The 19,261-nt window shown below is 37.8% G+C and overlaps 1 protein-coding gene across 5 annotated transcripts in view; it reads left to right on the forward strand.

Annotated features, from left to right (window-relative positions):
- Positions 1–19,261, forward strand: part of DOCK3 (dedicator of cytokinesis 3) — a 211,569-nt gene that overhangs the window by 88,150 nt on the left and 104,158 nt on the right. For all 5 annotated transcript variants that reach the window (XM_065642384.1, XM_065642387.1, XM_065642386.1 and 2 more), the window contains exon 10: positions 17,311–17,392. In XM_065642384.1, coding sequence (XP_065498456.1) covers positions 17,311–17,392 — 82 coding nt within the window. The remainder of the gene's footprint in view (positions 1–17,310; positions 17,393–19,261) is intronic.

Consider the following 19,261-nt stretch of genomic DNA (forward strand, 5'->3'; position numbering starts at 1 on the left):
GCCTTATGATATTTCGACTGGTTTGTTGGGTCGGAATGCAGCACTACCTGTTTATTTTTTTGTTGGTTTGTTTCTGGATAGAGTCTTTTCTTGCTGTCAGTTTATCTTGGTATTGAATTCTGTGGAGTACAAGGATGGCTCGTTCTGACATGCAGACAGTCAAGCAGATGTGGCAGATTAGGTACCTGGGAGAAATAAGAAATTTTCTGGGCATGCAGAGACAGAATTAGGAAAGCAAAAAACTGGAGTTGAACGTAGAGAGGGAAAGATACACATGCACATACAGAATTCTATAGGTACATTGGCAGCAAATGGAAGACAAAGGAAAACATGGCCCAGAAGCTCAGCAGGGCAGTATATGATGTGGCATGAGGAAAAGGTAACTAAGAATAGTGCCTCTTTTAAGTAATGAATACTTTCAGCATAAGCAATTGTAGTAGTAGCAACAGGTGGCTTTACCTGGTTTTAGACGTAAATTTACAGAGGAGATTGGCAGCTAAGAATATTTACAACAACATGGTAATGAAACTCCTAAGATTTTGTATCATTGATATTGGTTTTTTGTAACATGCACAAAGAAAGACTTTGAAAGTACGTTCTCTGGTTTGCATTGTGCAGTACTCAAAAGTTTAGTTGCTCCTAATTTGCTGCTCTTGTGCCAATGGCCATATAATCAGCTCTTCACTTACAAGGATCACATACTCACCGTAGTGCACGTTATATTTTCTCCTTCCTGCTTTAATGACTCTTTTTTATTATTAACATTTATTATTCCATTCTGCCTCATTCAAAAGTCTATGTAACTCTTTTTTCAGTGTCTTCATGGTATTATCTTTATTTTGGTTTTGGAAACAAAGAAACAGGAATTCCTTGGCAATTTTTCAGAATATTGCATTCTTTTTTTTCAATTCATATATAACACGGATAGCCAGAAGTCATCACACAGAACAAATTAAGAAAGTATTTATGGACGAGTAGATGTTACTCAGTTTAGGAACTGCTTTCTCTTCTACTCTGTAGTAGTGTAGTGTTTCTCTTTATGATGCTTCCAACACATCTTTTTAATAGATTGATACAATTATATTCTGAGAAACAGTAAATGTACATTGTGTCTAAAAAGCCTGTATTACAGACATGCAAGCTAATGCTAGAAAAGATTATAGTTAATAAAAACGTACTCTGGCAATGATACTCGAGGAACCATGAAGAAAGTGAAGTACAGCAATACACCCTTCCTCACATTGTCCTGCAGTGCCGCAGAAAACATGCGAGAAAGCTTTTTATTCTGTGGTTTTGCTTTGGGAAGACAGCAGAGAAAAGGCAAGAATAGGCAGCAACTATCCTAAACAAAAATATTCCATTTGGAAGTTAAGATTCCAGTTTACCCAGAGAAAAGTGGAAGCCAACTGACATGCTGACAAAGCCATGGGGAATACTTAGTTTGATGTTCAGAGCGCATTCTGTGGATCCATATTAACGTTTTCAGTACTGCAGATGTTGACTGGCAAACTGGTAACAGCAGATGAGGAGAATGCTGAGCTACTCAACTTTTTTGCCTCAGTCTTCACTGGTAAGTGTTCTTCCCACAGCTCTCGAGTGGATGAACTGCAAGACAGGGATTGAGGGAACAAAGTCCCTCCCACTGTAAGTGGAGATCAGGCTCATGACCATTTGAGGAACCTGAATATACATAAATGTATGAGACCTGATGAGATGCATCCCAGAGTCCTGAGGGAATTGACTGGTGTAGCTGCCAAGCCACTCTCCATGATATTTGAGAAGCCATGGCAATCAGGTGAAGTCCCTCGTGACTGGAAAAAAGGAAACGTGGCACCCATTTTTAAAAAGGGTAGAAAGGAGGATGCTGGGAACTACTGACCTGTCCTCACCTCTCTGCCTGGGAAGATCATGGGACAGATCCTTCTAGAAGCTATGCCACCAACCCTAGTGGCCTTCTACTATGGAGTAACTAGATCAGTGGACAAAGGAAGGGCTACGGATGTCGTCCATCTGTACTTCTGTAAAGCCTTTGACACGGTCCCCCACAACATCCTTCTCTCTGAATTGGAGAGGTATGGATTTGATGGATGGACTGTTTAGTGGATGAGGAATTGGCTGAATGGTCACATCCAGAGAGTAGTGATCAATGGCTCAATGGATGGACACTGGTGATAGGTGGCGTCCCTCAGGGGTCTGTAGTGTGGCCAGGACTGTTTAACATCTTCATCAATGATAGAGACAGTGGGATCGAGTGCACCCTCAGCAAGTGTGCAGGTGACACCAAGCTGAGTGGTGCAGTTGACACACCTGAGGGCAGGATGCCATCCAGAGCGACCTGGACAAGCTCGAGAAGTGGAGTCATGTGAACCTCATGAGGTTCAACAAGGCCAAGTGCAAGGTCCTGCACCTCGGTCGAGGCAACCCCTGGTATATCAATCCAGGCTGGGGATGAAGGGATGGAGAGCAGCCCTGCGGAGAAGGACTTGGGGGTACAGGAGGATGAGAGATTGGACATGAGCCACCATGTGTGCTTGCAGCCCAGAAGGGCAGTTGTATCTTGGGCTGCATCACACGGAGCGTGGGCAGCAGGTGGAGGGAGGGGATTTTGCCCCTCTGCTCCACTCTGGTACTTGGATTTTTTTTTGATGCTATAGAGAAGGTGCAACAAGATGGGCGTATCGTCTGCTGAAATGCAATTGGAATGCCGCTTATCAAATAAAAGGTTTTTTTTTTTTTAAATCACGTAATTGACAAATGGGGCCTGTCTTAATAATGTAAAGATAAAAAAAATCTGGCATGACAGGATATAAAACTGGAAAAAAAATAGAAAGTTGTTCACTGTTGGTAAGGACTACTGTCTGTTCCTCATGTGAGCGTACACATAGATGCATCGGGTAGATCTTGTCCTGTGTTTCAGTGTGATTTTGTTTGACAGTTTTGTAGTGTCTAGGCAGCTTTGAGGGAATTAATGAAAGCTGTCAGAGGTGTGGGAAAGAGTTAACTTTTTATGCAAGAGAGAAGAGCAATAAATGCACCTGCAAATGCAGAACCACGTATTCCTTCTACTTAAGTACTTCGCAATGCATGGGAAATTCCTGGGGATCATAGACGATGATCAGGTTTAAAGGGAATATATAAAACGGTGTACTGCTGGCCCATTTATCTTACAGTACACTGAAATGAGGGGAAAGATGCCTGCATAGTTGCTGACCTTGAAAGCTGTGACTAGTTCTCACGTGTGCAAATTCCCGCACTTTTTCTGGAGGTGTCTCATTTCCATCATGCCTCTTGGAATGCACTAGCACAGAGCACAGTGTTCTACCCACTGAGTTTTTTCATCTTTCCCCATTTTTTTTTTTTTCTTTCCTCCAGGACCTAATCAAATAGTTATTTAAACTTTTCACCTTTCGAAGTATTTTTTTGCTTCTCTCTAACCATTTTTTAAATTTCCTTTTGCAGGCATCCGTCCTTCAATAATTTACTGTTAATTCATTTTTTTTCTTTGTATCTTTATTCTTCTCTTTGTTGTCAGTATTAGAGAAACAGCCAGATGGAAATAGAATTTCTTCCTCTGATTATATTTTTAAATAATTTGATTTGGAAAATAAAATAGTAATTTTTTTAAGGGGGAAGAGAAAGGGAAAAAAGTATTGGAATTAAAATAATTCATGAGAATAATAATAATTTGGGTGATTATTAACTTGGAATGATTAGCGTTTCACACCTTAGGTTTTTTTACTCTATACTAGGTTGTGCCTGTGGACTTTATCTAAATGACATTATGCTGTATAACCGCAACCTTATACAATGACCACATACCATGTTATCGTGGTGGTTTTTTTCTTATTTCTTAAGTGATAAAGGTTGACATGACTGGAGATAGTGTGCTTAGACTTTCAGATATGGAGGCAGGGTATGATTTGCTACCAATATATACCAATTTGCTGTCATATAAGATGCCTGTCCAAAATTTTGTACTGAAATACTGTGTACTACCAGCGTATACTTCATTCTTTTACACTATAGGTTGATGTCTTGATATGTATCATAAGCATAAATCATTGGCACTCTAATGTAAGGGAAGAGACAGCAAATGCTCATACAAAAAATAATCAGGAGGTATGGAATATAAAAGGGAATAACAAAATACATATTTTTGTAAGCCAAACATCTGTCTTGGCCCCTCCTTCTCCCAAACAAATAAACCCAAAGAAATAGATCAACATAAATGATGTGTGTTCTGTGTTATATAGTAGACAAAACTGAATTATTATAATGATCCTATCTACTCCTAAAATTAATCTGTTGGATAGAAGTCTTTTCTACTATATTATATCAGCTGGTAGTTTCCTAGCACCGTCATGATGGAAGCTGATCTTGACTAGAGATTGCAATTGGGAAAAGATACGTTGGCAGAATATTTTCCCCCTAAAGAGGCTACCTCAGAATTCCAAATTTCACACTGTTCCTCTTTGCCTAAGACACTGAGATACAGGATGGACAAGCATGTGTCTGCTCTGAAGCAAGATGTTATTCTTCAATGGTTAATTTATAACTGCTTGTAGCTTTTCTAATGCAAATCAACATTTATTGGTTAGGTGCCTTACAGAGAAAGTCCTTGTTCCTTTAAAAACATGATAGTCTTTTTGAAGTTCGTGAAGCAGCTTCATTGCCTTATTTTCTTTTGCTGCTTTGATTCTTACCTCAGAGTATGTGGACGTATTAACAAGGTTGACATCTAGCCCCTCTCTAAAGCATCTCGTCGTGTTTTGTTGAGATGCCTTTCTACTTTCTTTTCCTTCTTGCTGAAGGATAAAATTGTAAACTGTTCGTTCTCAGCAGATGGCTAAGTAAAACACGTGCAGAAATGTGAGAAAATTGAGCCCCACAGTGATTTTAAAATACTAAAGATGTAGAAGCGTATCTTCTACCCAGCTGCCAGTTTCCCATACAGTGCTAGGAATTTGGTGCTTTTGAAACATCTCTTTTTGTGTTAAAATTGAAAAGTTATAGGCAAAATGAGAGAAAACACAACCTTATTTTTTAATGCTATTGATAATACGTGATATGGAAAGATGTTTTTCGTGGAAAAATGTTCTGAATTTGTGGTGGATGTTGGGGAGAATGTGAGTAGTACCGTGTGCCTCCCATCTTGCCATTGACAAAGCAGCTCACAGGAGAGAGATATGATTTGGCACCATAATTATGCATTTAAAATACTCCTAATCTATATTGTGATAGTTGGATTTAGCTATTCTGAAGTTATCCTACAAAATCATCTGCCTCTCTTTTTCAAGGCTGAATCAAAAAATTTGAAGTGGTGATGTTTTGTTGTTAACCCTGCTCTGCAGTTGTGTATGGGTGGTAACTGCAGAAGTAATGGAGGTAACGATTTCCCATTTATAACTCATCTCATGATCTTGAGAGACTTTCAAAGCAATTTTTTTTACCTGATAAAAATTAGCAGACAAATATATAAAAGTTTAAGATATTAAAAGTGTAAAAACTTCCAGTGCGTGGCCAAACTGATTTTAGATTGATCTCTGTGTGTGTGTGTTAGAAAAGGGTTTTCTCAAGCTACTACTCACTTGAACAGTCTTGTCCTATTTTAGTAGCTCTAAACTTCCGTTGCTTCTCATAGATGTAACTGAATTGACAGAGGTCACAATACTGCCTTTTTTCTTTTTTTAGGCTGTAAAAAGAAAATGATTGTGACGCTATTTAGATAGAGTAGAATAAAATTCACCACTTTGAAACACTCTATTTAGAAATGCTGAATTTGTAGGAAAGTTGACTTTCACTTTTTCCATTGTAGGAGTTTTCTCTGACACAGTATTCCTAATTCAGATGTCAGAATATGAATCTGTCTACCAAGCTGGTGAAGGTAACCTTGACAAATTTGACAGGAATCCTTCATCTCTTTGTGTATTTATTGATGACAGTTAGCTCCATGGTTCTCATCATCATTTACTCATATTTTCTTGACTTTTAAACTGTCAGTAGGAATGTATATCAGCTGCTCAAAAATTTTAGCAAGAACAGCATAGCTAAAATTACATCACGTTTACACATTTCTGCTCAAATAATTTTCTTGTAACACTACTTAATGTAAACAACGGTAATAGTCCGGAACTTTCATTTTAAACACTAAGCAGACTTGTGACATAGCAATAGCAAATTTTCCACAAGTTGTATCTGAGTAGGGGTTTAAGTCCTCTGAAAGCTCTGTGTGCAGGATCAGCCTGCTTCATGGGAGAACAGCCAGACAGAGCAACTCCGCATGCTCTGAATCGGAATTGTAGAAGCTGTGAGCGTTCTAGACATCAGATGCTGCTTGGGTGGAGGGAGGCTCAGCAGCTGAGAATGGCCAAGAGAAGGAAAGATAGAAACAGGTAAAGAATGAACAGGGAGATAGGCATTAATAAGGTCAAAAGAAGGGAAGACAGGATCACTGGATAGATGAATATGGTTGAAGTTGAATAGCTGAAAAAGAAATGAAGTGAGTTAATGTGGAAAGATCTACATTGTGAGTTGTACCAAAAAATCTGACTGCATTTCCTCCCAGAGTGTGGAACTGACCTTAAGATCCCTTTTTCTGCATTGCTTCTCTCTTTAGGTAGTAGTTCCGGAGTGCTGTGACTGTATTTATCCCCTGTTAATTGCTTTAAAATATTGTCATGTTCCACTATTGCCAGTTGCTATGTTAGGAAGCAGAAAATTATGTTTTACTTTTATTGTACAATTACATGCTAAACTATCCATTTGTTATGTTTTTAATAGCAGTCTTCTCATAGTTATTTTAAAATAGAAAAGCTATCTCATTCACTATAATGATTCGTCTACTAGGAACAAATAACTTTGTATCATTTAGAATTATTTCTTTAATATTCAGAGAGTTTTCCAAGGGATTAGACTTACCAGCTAATGAGGTTTTTCTTCTGCTTAGTCATGAAAAAAATCCATCTTTCTAATTTTTACCTCTTTTCTAGCAATCTGATCTGTTGGGATAGCTAATCCTCCATTAGTCCCTCCTATACTTTAGTTTATTGTGTTCTTAGTATTTCAAGGAAAGTATTTTTATGACTTCTGTGCACTAGATAATCCATAGCAATAGTAACAAGGAGGATATGAGTTCTTGATCCTGCTCAAGATGAACATCCTTAAAAGCATCATCCAGTAAGCAAACGTTGGAGGGATGTTGCACAGCAACGGCCCTTGTTCTGGTCACTCTAGTTAATGTGGAAAATATATATGGGTCTCTGAAGTCTCCCGTACATGTGTGGCCGGGGACAAAGAGCCTTTCTGATATAATGTATAACTTCTAGAAAATACAAGTTTGACTATCACTGGAGACAGATACAACCTTTGGAGTATTTTATTAGTTGTTGGCGTAGATTTTACAAAAGGGTGAAGGAGGAATAATGCCTTTTCATTTTCTCTACCAGTTGCTTCACCTGAATTTCTTTCTCTAGGTCTCTCTCTCAAATCTGTGTTTACTTGGTTTTCTTGTTTATCCCCTTTCCTATTAATATTATATATTTTAAAGAAACTATTACTATCTGGATTTGTATGTCAAAGTTGCTGTAGAGAGGTAAGTGGTATTATTAGAGATGCTCATTCTTTCCTATAAAATGACTAATATCAAACTATCATGAAACAGGAGCTTTTACAAAAATCAATCTTATGTCCTTTCTCTCACTACCACCGCCCTCCTTCCCCCAAAAAAATTTTCAGGTTGGGGATCAGATACGAAATATCAATAAGCAGGGATACGGATTTTTCTAGAGGGATATTTCTCTTTTTAAGTTGTTGACAGGAAGAAATCAATTAGTTGCAATTATTTAAAGTTCTTCTTCTATTTTCAGTCTCAGAAAGAAAAAAATATGTCATGAGCACATACAGCTAGAGGAGATTTTGCTGTCTCAACTGGCAGGGTACAAATACATGTTAAAATGTTTAGGTGAACTACATAGCTCAAAGAAAGCAATTACAAGTAATTTTCTCTCTGTAGGAAGGCTCAGTGTAATGTTGCAAAATTCCCTGTCAAAACCCAGTATGTGTCTCTGAAATTGTTGTGTGCAAAGCCAAGTAACAGGGATATGTGGTTTGTAGAGCAAGAAATGAGACAACTGCTGTGTTAGACTCAGAACCATTAGCTTCTCCCAGGTTAGAGGTGGTGATAAAATTACCTATTCTGTGAAATACTTGTAATCCAAAATTAGAAGTCTTCCCTACAGTTATGGTCAAGGCATTTCACACATACTGCCTGGCAGGGTCAGTCTGGCTTTCTCTTCATTAGTTAAAATTACCACTGGAAAGAGACTAAAGTATCTTTTTTTTTAAATAGAAACTTTAACAGAGAGGATTCCTTTCAGGAAGACAGATATGTACCTTTCATCATGTAAATAACAAAAAAATACTAATGACAGTGTCAAGTGTTCAAGTGTGGCAGACTCATGAGAACCCAAGGAGAATGTAATTTTTGCTTAGCTACATTTCTCCTGCAAGCGTTAATAATGTTTTTAACAGTGTGGTTATTTTTTCTTGAATGTGGTAGAGAGAAATGACAGGTAGTTATTTTCTCTGTTTTCTGTTTCTATGGAAACCCAGTGTTTGCAGTAGCAGTTTTACTGTAAGCTCTGTAATCCTCCCCCTGGCTTCTAGCCAACATGGTAACTTCATAATTCATGAGCACTAAGCCTGAATTTGCTTAAAACCATTTTCTCAGAGCCAGATTCATTTCCCTCACAGATTTGGTGTTCTTTTCTCTAAGACGTCTTTATAAAATACACTCCAAAAACTAAAGCAGTGTACTTTCCTTCACTTGTCTTTGAAACTGGGGTTACTGCAGATCATCTGGATAAGGCAGCTCATGAAATACACACCTCCTGCCATCCTCCCCGGCTTAAAAAAAAAAAAAAAAGGTAAAAATAACCTGAACACACACCATTAGCACTTGCCTGAAAAGGAAGATTTTAAATAGTTCGTGGATCATTGTTCAGCCAATATGCAAAGTGGCAGTTCAGCAAAGGTGATCTTTCTGTCTTGGGGGTTTGGGAGTGACCCCTGTCGATGACGGATTGTTCAAATACTGCTGCGGGATCTTGGATATGCTGTTGGGTTACGGTATAAATGGGAATTCAGCTCTTCACAGACACAGTATCATTCTGTACATATGCTTTGATTTACTCTCACGCTTAAACTGAGAACTGAAGACTCATTTTGTGGAGCACTGGGAGATTTTATTATTGGGTCAGTCTTACAGCAGCTTTAAGGACATAGTTTTTTGGGTTTTGGGTTTTTTTCTGAGAGAATGAGCAAAAATTAGCAACTCTAAAAGGGGAACATGATTAACAGAAAATAAACTTGAAAAGCTTTTTGCAGAGGATACTCCTAAATGGACTGCAGACAAATTGGTTCTGCCTTTTAAAGTACAATGGCATGACTGAAATGTTCGTATACATGCATGTTTTCCTCATGCTTATGAGACCATCTGGTTGGAATAAAAGAAGTCCTCACATGAAACTTGTTTCCTTTGTAGAAACTTTTCCAAGGATGTTCTCAAAAGCATCAGGACACGATGCTGTCCCATAGTGGCCTGTTTGGCTCACTGAGCACAGTAATGTGTTTGCAGTTGACACTGTGAGAAAGATTTTGATGGATTTGGCAAATGGAATGAAAATAAATTTCTGTGTTTTCTCTAATCTTACGTAAAGTTGTACAAGCAAATATGAGAAGCGTCATATTGTTATCATTAACTATATTGCATAGTACAGCATGACTGGAAATCCAGGGCGATATAGCCAGGGTGTGTCCTCTGCTACCACATAGGCAATTGGAGAGCAATAATTGCTTTCCTGAAAAGCTAGCTAATGCTGCATTGGGGCTTTAAAACTTGTGCTGTGCCGGTTCAGTGTGCTCCCTCTCTGACACCAAGAACAGCTTCCCCAGTTAATTCGTGCAAATATTAGCTTGTGGAAACGGTAAGGTTTACAGACTGTAGTTCAATTCTCACCCTCTCCCAAACCCCAGGAATATCTTTCATGGTGTTTCTCTGATAACTTATGAATGTTTTGAAACAAGCATCCTTTTTTTGCAGCTTTAAGAAAATATGTTGTTCATATACCAGTAATTCCTAACACAATTCCATTCACTTGGTCAGCCTATTGTCCTTGTGGGGCTTGTACACACAGTGGTAGACAGAATGCAGTGTTCTGTGGCACTGATGAAGTAAACTGCCCAAAATAGGGTGTGCACAGCAAGGCTGCAATATTTTGAAGGCAAGTGTTGGCAAGGTTTCTGTTGTCATAGAGAATGACTAGCTCATCCTGAGGTCTGTCCTGGCTGACCTGGGCTTGCAGTGCATGGAGTTTATTCATGAGATTCATGGTGCTTTTACAGTAGTGTCTTAAAATGCTTATTATATTCATATGCTAACTCAAATTTTATTCTAGAGTTATTGTCAGGCATATTAGCATTTGTTAAATGAAGAGACTAGAAGAGAATGTGTTTTTGGTGAGAAATTAAATAATGTGCTTATCACCATTTCTTTAATGGTAGGACTGAGTGTGATGAAAGGAGGTAAACTGTACTGGTTAGGCAAGTGTTTGTATGTAGCTTATTCCTGCTAGGTGCTGTAACAGCATTTTCAGACTTTTGTTCCTGAGTTTTTAGTTTGTGTGCAGGTAGGGTTTTACACAATACTAGAAGAGTGAGAAAGACACGTACGGAGACACTGAAAGAAGATCAAGGACTAAAATACAAGTTATTATATGACTTTCCCCACTACCATAAGACCCTTTTAACTATGTACTGGCACATGTCATGGGACCCAAATATATTTTAAAAATAACCTTTATTCTTAGAAGTGATCAGTCAAATGCTAGATTCTGAAAATGCAGTTAAATACAGCTTTTGAGAAAGGACTGAGGCATTTGTAAAAATATTGAGTTTTTCAGTGTTCCCCCAGTTGTTCTCTGGAAATAAAAAACTCTGAAGGAAATAAGAAAAATGAGGGAACAGATTTGCACCTTTTCGCTTTCAGTGGCATGTTGGAATGGAGAGGGTGAAGGAGGCGTTTGTTTCTGGGAGAAAGGGCAACCGAACCAGTATTTAAGGCAAGGGAAAGGTACAACATGTGAGGTTTCTGCTTAAGGGGACTGACACCCTGATGTGGCACTGTCTCTGCTTCAGAAAATCAATCTCTTATACATTGTTAAAGATTTTTTTTTTTTTTAATCCGTGTTCTTTATTATCAGTTTCCAATTCTAAGAGGAAATTGGTCTACAGCCCCGCTCCCGACTGCCATGTCTCTGGCTCTCTGCATCTGTTAATGCTGTACCTACAGTCATAAGTTGATGCACAGGCAGGATTTTTGTCTCACAACTCTGCACTGATTAAACCCGCCAACAAATTAATACAAGGCAGGTCACTAATCCATTCCAAGCCCTTTGCCAGGCCTTTTGTTGTCATCTTCGCATGTTATGCAAAAAAAAGCCTCACGAACAAACCACCTCAACAACAAATGAACCCCACAGGCATAATGCCACTCCTGCTGACCCAACAGTGAAGTTTGTCCCTGTTTGCCCCTTCCTTCGTGCTGAAAATGTAACGTCTCAAACCACTGATTGCTTCCTTCCTTTTTTTTGCAGAGACAGATGCCAGTTCACTATTATCCTGCTTTTCAGACAGTTAAAGGAAGCCAAGAAGTGAGACACTACACTTCTTTCATTTTTCTTCCTTTCAAGTAAAAGAACAAGAAGCTATTTGACTCTGCTTATCAGAGCAATGTTTCTTATATTTTAGTAGCTTTAGCAATTACTAATCATGCAAGTGATTGTAAAACCTGACTTACTGCTACACAAGAGGTGGTTTCACTATGATGTGAGTTAGCACAGGAGGAGATCTTGCAGTTAGAGTAATTGAAGATTGCTTATAGCAATAGGAGCAAGAAGAATAAATCAGCTTTTGTTTAAGATACTGCTGCTGGTGTGGCATGTCTTAGGTCTGAACTCAGCAAGGTAAAAATGTTCAATTTTTTCTCTGTTTTGGTGCATTTCTTATTTCTGATTTTATGCAAGAGAGAACTGGTTTTGGTGTATTTTCAGAATAGCTGATTATTTTTTTACAGTACTTTGATCAAGCAGTCAGATTGCTTCAAATACTCAGTACCTCCCCATACTGTATCTGTTTTCTTTAAGTAATTAGAGCATATTCAATTATAATAAAAATAATGCTTAATGCATACAAACATGGGCAATTATTACCATGTGCACTTTAATCAGATTTTTGGTCTCACTAAGCTGGACTTTAATGTTGTCTGGATTCTGTGCATGCTCTTGTCTTTGTGCAGAAGATAAGCTTCAGGAATGGACACTGAAGAATGAGCTCTTTCAAAGGAAGTAGCTCCCAAAATAAGAAATTGTCTGAATTCCCATTAGGTTTCTTGACCTTAAATATGTGTATCTTTGTCTAAAAAGGGAGCTATAATTATAGCTGAAGGCAGTGGATCTTCAGATTATTGCAAACAGGGTTATTCTTCTTGCATCGAAATAGATTTGCAGTTGTAAAATGGGGAGCATCTGACTGACTAGTTCATAATATGGATCAACAGTGTAAAAAGGTTCATGTACCACTCCAGGATATGCTAACAGCAGCAGCTAATGTTTAGTGGAATATTTAGACAGTTTCTGTAAACAGTTGAACAGTAATACCAAAGCCTAGAGAAACTGTGGAGATAAGAAACAAAACTGTAAGTTTAGGAGATATGACCTGCAAGGAAAGGTGGAAGAACCTGTGGCGCCTTAGGCTTTTAAGATTCCCTATTAGCACTGGCGTCTGTTCGTACTCCTGGTCCTGTCAGTGGATCTCTCCTCTGACTGAATGTTCCACAGTTCTCAAATGCTGCCATTGCCTCTCAGTCCCCTTAACTGTTTAGTGACACAAGCTCAAGAGGACTCAAGGGAGGACTGGAAATTAAAGGAAAAAATTTAAAGGTTGTTACTGAGATAGTGCTGGAATAAGGTAACAAATGATAAATAGGCAGGTGAAAAAGACAGTGGTCTGCTTCATTTCTTGAAAAGCACTGAAATATGGGGCCATGAACCAGATTTTCTTTCTGGCTATAACAAGAAAAAGGGTGAATTCCAAATTTTTAAAGATTTCCACTTGTTAATGGAGTAAAACCTTGCAAGACGCTATCAAACGTGCCTTCAGAATATCTCTCTTTGTATGTATGGAAAGCAGACTAAGCAATACAACTTTTGGTAATGAATCAAGTATAAATAGACTATCTCTACTCAAAGGCTTGACAGTCCCTTCTCTGCCGTTGTCAGAGGCACAGCCTGCACAGGATTCTGTAGTGTACAGTATTGTATTCAGCTTCAGTTATGGAGTGCTCATTAGTGCTGAAATAAATTTTCAAAGAAAGTCTCTGTTGGAAGTTCAAAAATTTAGAACTCACTGGAATTTTAAAATAATATGCAACATTATTGAGACCAGCAGAGGTAAAAGAGCAGTTATATTTCTCAAAGAACTTCAGTTTAATGAGTTTTAATTCTTATTTTATATGAGGCATATATTTATGTATTTGTATGGTATATATGTATTGTATGTTATAAATTTCTACAAAGTTCGCTCTTTAATAGTAACTCTGTATATGGCTAGTGAGAATTTTTTAAGCGTGACAGTCTGAATGCTTTCCTGGTTTCTCTATATCCAGGAGTATTAAACTCAAAGATCTTGCTGCTATTCTTGAGCTTCACTTTGATGTAAGCTGATACTACATATCAGCAGAGCATTACCATATGCTTTCTTCGTTCTCCTATTATTTCCCTAATATCCACTACTGGACCTTGTTGGAGATAGGATGGTAGGGTTAGATGGACCTTTCCCATGGATAGCCATTGTTACGATTTGCCTGGTTTTGACCTTGGCTTGGTTTATCTTTATCTGTGGACCAGCATCTTCTGCTTCTATAGTATTGGATGGTAGTATATATTTCCTGTTAATTTTACCTTAGAATTTGAAAATACTCTTAGTCAACAGTATGTTTTCAAATTTCTGGGTTTTTTTTCTGTAAATAATTCTTCGTATCACAGAAGAGCTTGGTGCTCTGCTAGTGGTTTGGTTTCCCTTCAAAACATCAGTCATCATCTGAATGATGGAACCAACCTTGATCTGACCACTGCAATGAAAGTGAAGATATTCCAAGCACTTATTATATAGGGTGTAATAACTTCTAGGGGGTTGCAATCAAATATGAGTAAGCCAGCTTTGATTTATACTTAGATTTTGGATGGACACTTCCACCAGTGAACACATTTTCCCCTGCAGATGTGATTTATATTGCTCATAATCTTTAACTGGCAGGCTGCTTGTTGTCTTGTTTCCTCCTGGTCCCTGCATACACCAGCTTTGTGCCCCTGTTTGGTGGCCAGATTACACTCCCAGCAACACAAGTGAAAGAACAGTTTGATAGAGGACTTGTTTGTGTGGTATTGATCCATTTTATGCTCTTATCCTTAAAAATGGGACATGGCTAAAATGCGTAAGGTACAGTAGTTATTTTTCAGTGTACTAGTAGAGGATGTTGGCAAATTTACATTTAATAGATAAACTACAATAATTTAATTACTGTTGTTTCAAGTTCAGTTTTACAGATGACGGATGTTTATTTTATGAAAGTAACTTTCGTAGCTCTGTAGGTCATGATAGATTTTTGGGTTTTTTTAAGGAATTCTACTTTTCTTTGTGGAAGGAGACAAGTTTTACAATTTATACCTGTAACAGAAATGAAATGCATGTTATTTCCTAATTTTCTAAATGAAATATTTTACAGCTAAACTGATTGATGCATTAAAACTAAATTTGTTAAGATTCAAGTCTTCCTAAGCAGTGTTTTTGAAGACATTGGAAATATTGATGTTTATTGCTCTGGCTTAGAAAGAATGTGGCTATGAGTTATTTTTATTATTTTTAATGATATAAAGCACGATTCCTGTTTGGAAATTGATGGTATAAAAGTTCGTTTTCTTCTGGTTTATTCCCTGTATTAACCAGCTCTCACCTGTAGGCATCACTGTAATTGTCCTGCCTGCTCTTCTGAAATCCATCAAGTTGGGAGAGCTGGATGCCAGGAACTGTAACTGCTCCCAAACTGACACCTACTTCAGTTTGTTAATATTTAGAGTTCTACAAGGTAATTGTTGAGGCAGTGCTGGAAGTCCTGTTTGTGTGGCCCTTTTGCAGGAGCAACAAAGGACTGAGGAGCTAGGAGAAGCAACCACTTTGGCCATCTTGCCTGAACTGCTTGCTGCTGTGTGTTTGCACAACCTTAATCAGTTACCAGTAAAATAATGGGCAGAAGACTGAACTAATGATGAAGATTTAGAGTGTAATTAATGTGTTTTCATTGAAAATAGGTCTTATTTTAAAAATACTTTTTTTGTGTGATTTGTGTATTGGGTAGATAAAGGTAAATATGAAGATGTAATATTGTTGTTGTAATGTAACTGTAATGTACTGAAGTTGCATTATTGTACTGCACTCCACTTAATATATCATACGATTATTTCTAAAACATTAGATCATACCATGTCATTAAAGCATTTGCTAAAACATTCTTAACTTTCTATTTGACATCTCAGAAAGTAGTTGTAGGCAAACAATCATCAAATATCTGTTTCTTCTGGCTTTCTTTAGGGCATGTTAGGAATCTCTGAGGTTATAAACATCTGCTGCAAATGAAATTAGAATTATCATTGAATGAGGTTGTGGGATACATGGACATGTGAGTGAGAGTGAAACAACTGGAGAGCATGATCTGGATTGCTTAGCAAGATGACTTAAGCAAATGACTGTGCAAAGGTGTATAACAAGATGTAGGAGTCATGCTTACAGGAGTAGGGACCATTCTGACAAAGCAGCAATTCTGAAAATATATCAGTATTTCTAATGGACAGGTTGCTTCAAGTGAAGTCACAGCATAATGCTGAAGTAAAAAGGCTAATATGTGGTGTTTGATAAACTACAGTTAGGATTAGTTGGAACTCATTTCATAAGTGTGAAATACAGGTATGTGTGTATTGGTATTTATGGTGTAGCTGGTACCAGTACTAGACTTACGAACCTACATTTTTAGAGTTGTTCATGAAATGATGTTGAAAAAATGCATTATGGGTAAGTTCTATAGAACGACTCCAGCATGTTTTGTTGCATTTCTTAACAGTGTTAAATTGCTGCTTTTTTTTTTTTTGATAGATGCTTGTTTACAGAGTACAATTAATGACTGGTATCACTACTCTGTAAGAAATTAGCTTTTCTAAAGGGCTTTTTAACATACAGAAGAAAGTGCAACAAAAAGCAGTGGTTAAGGACCAAAAGCAGACATTCCCAAGCCGATGTTAACCTGCCTAGTTTAACAGTAGGGATGAATGGCCGTTTGGAGCAAGCTACCAAAGGAAGAAGTGTGTACTCTAGGTTTTAGTGTTTTTAGTCAAATAAAAGTTACTGGAGTTGATATAGTCATACAGGATAAAATTGAAAGGATCTGTAATATAATGCAAACGTAACCAGAGGATTTGATGATGTGCTCTTGCTGTGTTTCTACTAATCTGTAGGAAGAAAATTCTGATCAATTCTTAGTGTGTTGTTGCACATCTACTGAATAAATTACTCATCTGATTTATTTGTATACATAAATTCATTGTCTGTCTTAAAAAATGATACCAAAGTCCATGGCTTATCATCCACAGTAAGGGTTATTTCTTTTGCAGTCTGGCTGTACACACTGATTTTGCTGGTAAAAGGACTATTTAATTTGATTGATAAGCAGGTCTATCAATTGAATCTTAATGTGTTTGAATTAGTATATTGCTTCTATAAATATTATATGTTGAAGGAGATTGCTTAATTGGTATTCTTGTTACTTTTAGTTTTGAGTGAATTTTAATGAACTCCGATTTACCAAAGGCAGCGTACGCCTCGGCAAGTGTGCCTTTGCCTGAAATAGTTGTAATGTGTTCAAAGCCTATGCTTCATATATTCACTTTATTTTAATGTTATTGCATCATGAATATGCATCAACATGATGTTTTCACATGCAGAGTACTTGCTATTAAAAGTCTTCTGTGCTATTCCATGTGATTTTATCTAGATCAGTAAGTACAGTTTCATATGCTTTGGGAATTAAAAATATTACTATACATAGTGAGTCTTTAAAAAAAAATCCCACGTATCTACCTGTATTTTTATGTTGAAGTGTGTCCATGAAACTCTTATTTATTTTTTTTAATATTGTTTGCTTTTTAGTGAGAGGTTTATGGTGAGGTTAAACAAGAACGGAGGCCCCAGGAATCCAGAGAAGATAGATCGAATGTGTGCACTTTTCACAGTACGTGTCTGTTCCCTTTCTTCTTCCCTTACAGTAGTATGATTGTAGATGTCATCACCCTGAGGGGGGGAAAAAACAATCCTTTCTTTCCAATATATTGAGTAGAACAGCAGCTGCTTCTAAGTCTTGTTATAGTTATAACTAAATGTTAACATAAGAAAAGGGATGTACTTCTAAATTATTTTTATGGCTAAGTAAATATTAGGAAGTACTTCCTTTTAAGTATCATTTGTTCCTGCTTATAGTTAGAAATTTGAATATTTTCATTGCATGTACTATGCTCTTAGGTAACAAGGCACAGGAAAAAAGCTGCATTTTTTTCAAAATCAGAGGTAGAAAAACAACTTCAACAACACACGTGTACACAGAAAAACAGAAAATTCTGCAAACAGATATTTGTCACGGCCCGTTCAAGAGCCTTTGTAGCAGCCCCAGGTAGATGGTGCAGCTGTGGCTTTCCAGGTGGGAAGCACAAGGTTTGTGACGGAGCAGCAAGACTGGGATGTGTTGCAGAAGCAGCAGCCAAGCTGAGCTACAGAGATCTGGTTGTAACAAAGGAAACACTGGTTTTTCTAAGTTTCTACAGCAGGTCTGTGCAAATGGCAACTCCTTCCTGACACAAAGCAGATATGACCAACTCTACCAGCAGTCTTTAACCATCTGTGCCAGAAAGACGAGATAAGTAATATCCATCTGTGGTTCCTACCAGATGATACCTCAGTTGCGAGTGAAATAGCCAGCTAAGATGTACTTCCTTTTAATTTTTCAGACTTACCTCTTACCTAACCACCTTCTTGTTTTATAGTTTTGGTTCTGCCAAAATAGTAGTTTCAAAACACTCAGGCTTTAATATCCATTCTGCACTGGTCTTAAGTTCTGTTAAAAATTGCCTCAGAATCATGTGTCAGACCATGATTTTATCTGTCACCACTTCTAAGAAGGAATATGGAAATCTAGAGACACTGAAACTTAACAGCTCATCACAGAGTAACTGTAAGAAATTTCAGATCCCAAGTGTGATAAACACCTTCCATCGTGACTCACCTTTAGCTAGTGCACATGCTAGGAGTTCTTTGACAGAAGTATTTTTACCTTCAGTGAAAAAAAAAGACGGCAGACAGCTTTGGTATAAGCTTCAGTTCTGGCCATGAAAGCCTCTGAGGTCAAGCAGGGCAGGACACAGAATTAGACGTGGTTCCCAGTACCATTCTCTTTCCTCCTTTAGGAAGATGGCTGAATTTCTCCTCTTAAGGAACAGAGCATATCTAGTCAGGTGTGAGGATGCTCAGTTCTGCCTCCATCTGGATATAAGAGATACAGGTCAATCCAAAAATAGCACTGACCTTGATGCTAACATCAGTAGCAGTCCTGGTTTTGGTACAATCAGTGAAGCACTACCAGCTAATTAAACATCAGCAGAGGTAGCAATGTCTTAGTATTGCCGTTGCCACTGACATCTCCACTGTTGGAACTCAAAACCAAGTATCTTTCTCTTCTAAGAAAAAGATGGTCAGGGAGCAAGCTTCAGCACTGGTGTCTGGATCATGCAAAAAGGTTGAGTGTAGGGTTAAGAATTCCTTGAATGATTATTCCCAAAAGGCAGCACAGACTGGTTTGTATCAAGTTCGGCTCATTTGGGCCTCTGAGGTTCTTCATTCTTAAAAAAGGTTTTCACCATCAAACTTCCCCTATCTACGCTGATGCCACACTACTTAGGGTCCTGTTTCACACTGTGTGAAAGAGTTTTGCTCTGGTGACCTGCAAACCAGTCTTTACATGGTTTCAAAAATACAAAAAGAATAATGATATGCTACAGCCAGGGGCATAACATAGTTCCAGAAGAGACCAGCTGCGTATTATGAATGGGGC

The sequence above is a fragment of the Caloenas nicobarica genome, chromosome 11, assembly GCF_036013445.1.
Source record: "Caloenas nicobarica isolate bCalNic1 chromosome 11, bCalNic1.hap1, whole genome shotgun sequence".
Taxonomy (NCBI): Eukaryota; Metazoa; Chordata; class Aves; order Columbiformes; family Columbidae; genus Caloenas; species Caloenas nicobarica.